Source organism: Olea europaea, unplaced genomic scaffold (assembly GCF_002742605.1).
Source record: "Olea europaea var. sylvestris unplaced genomic scaffold, O_europaea_v1 scaffold20683, whole genome shotgun sequence".
Lineage (NCBI taxonomy): Eukaryota > Viridiplantae > Streptophyta > Magnoliopsida > Lamiales > Oleaceae > Olea > Olea europaea.
This window is the reverse complement of record NW_019238602.1, coordinates 1-1906: the sequence shown is the minus strand read 5'-3', so window position 1 is coordinate 1906 and position 1906 is coordinate 1. Positions and strand designations below refer to the sequence as shown.

At 38.5% G+C, this 1906-nt stretch overlaps 1 protein-coding gene across 1 annotated transcript; it reads left to right on the top strand.

Moving 5' to 3' along the window:
• Positions 1-35: 35 nt before the first annotated feature.
• Positions 36-1900, top strand: LOC111379947. The gene is made up of 2 exons (XM_023003387.1): positions 36-922; positions 1013-1900. Exons 1-2 carry the CDS (start codon positions 43-45, stop codon positions 1294-1296), a joined length of 1164 nt encoding a protein of 387 aa, XP_022859155.1. The 5' UTR covers positions 36-42; the 3' UTR covers positions 1297-1900.
• The last annotated feature ends 6 nt before the right edge of the window (positions 1901-1906 follow it).

Below are 1906 nucleotides of genomic sequence, written 5' to 3'. Positions count from 1 at the left end.
CCCCTTGTTTGAAACAACATATGTTACCGAGTTCCCTCTTTTATGCTTTTTATGTACTTCCCAGGAACATTGGTTCCTTCAACCAAATCTGGAGATTTAGTTGATTTACCTACAAGAGCGACTCTTCGTTCTAACCATCACAAGAGTTTTGAAAAAAACCGAGGGCCGTTCGTGCCATTTGTGATAAGTTTTTCAGATGAGGACAGTGGTAGTGACCGCGAAGAGAGTAAACAGCCAGATGCTTTACTAGCTAAAGGTAAATCTCTTCTATTAGAGAGAAGTAGAAGACCACCTGTATCTTCTCTATCAAAATCACAATCGCAATCATCAAAACAAACTACTAGAGCCATGTCCAAAGTTATGCCTAGGAGAGCGTCTCTCAGTCGCACATTTGTTTCCTCAAGAAACAAAATTCATGGAGCTGCTTCTGGGAATAGATCCTCTTCTGGCTTGGGTCATTTACCAAAACCAAATGTCCATTTGAACACCACTAAACTGCAAGACTTACGTCAGATGATTGCCATTCGAGAAAAAGAATTAAAGCTTAAGTCATCTGGGAAAGATAAATCCTCAGGTTTGGGTTCACATGGGACCTGTGATACTATGAACTTCAGGAATGACATGGGTAAGCAAACAACTCCAGCTGAAACAAAAGAACCTGAGAAGAAGCGCCTTAAAATCACTGAACCTCGTCCAAATACAATGAGTGCAAGTGAACAAGAAGTTATGCCTCCTGTGGAATCAATGTTAGCATCAGAAAACTCTTTGTTAGAAAATGATTGTCGACAGAGTCCGGAGAATTCTTGTCATCGTGAAGGAAAAAATAAGCCAGGCATGTCTCATGTAATTCATGCCGAGCAACAGGATCAAGATGAAAATGTGGTCCCTGCTTCGGAAAATCTACTTATTGGTGCAAAAAAAGGTGCATACATTTGTGCACTTCCCTTTAAACTGGATTTTTTTCCCTTATAAACTGTGAATGTTTGATAAAAGGGCTTCCATTTTGATGCAGGGTCTGGTACCACTAGCCGCCAAACTGAAAAGAAATCTAAATCGGCGTATTCTTCGATGTTAGAACAAGCTATGCAGATGGCTAATAAGGATGATGAAACTATTCTAAAGAAATCGGTAACTAGCAAAACCATCTACAATTTATTAAGGTTTTTGTTCTTCATCTTGACACAACAATTTAGGACCTATGAGAATTTGCATGTCCAAACCTTTCGGTCAAATTGCATCTCTGTCATCCATAACCCATTGACTCCCTTTATAAGAAATTCTAAGGAAGCCTCATAACTAAGTAGTGATGATAATTAAGATGCTCATGTTTCCTGGTCTAACTTCAATGCTCTTACCTTCATTCACTATGTTCTCCAAGGTAGCTCGTCCTCTAGCAGTTACTTCGCTTTGCTCCTTATTCACATAGCAGGAGAAAGAAATGCTCTTTATTGGTTGAGTTATGTGGCATTCATAGTATATTCACCAGTGGTTTGAGATCTGTATTGCTTCTATTTAAAGAAGAAAAATCAACCTTCAATCACCTATTTACAGCTGTCAGTGAAAGTATAAAGTCTAACGCCAGCTATTTGCATATCTATTCCTCCAGAAGTAAGTTTGCCAATTGAATCCATTGAACGAAAGTCGCTGACAACGCCTTCCAATTTATCGTGAAATTATCATCTCCAATTTATGATTCAAAAACTATTTTCGAGACACAACTGATTGAGATTTCCCCTATATATCTAATTTGAGATTGATCATCATATTGTGTCACAATCATTTCCGCACTTTGTGGATTATAAAGACCTTCAGTTTTCTTCCTATCTTTCTTTTATTTTTTTTAGCTTGTGAAATTTTTAACTTTTGCTCCCAGGAGCGGAGCCCATTAAGGCCTAGTGAGGGCATG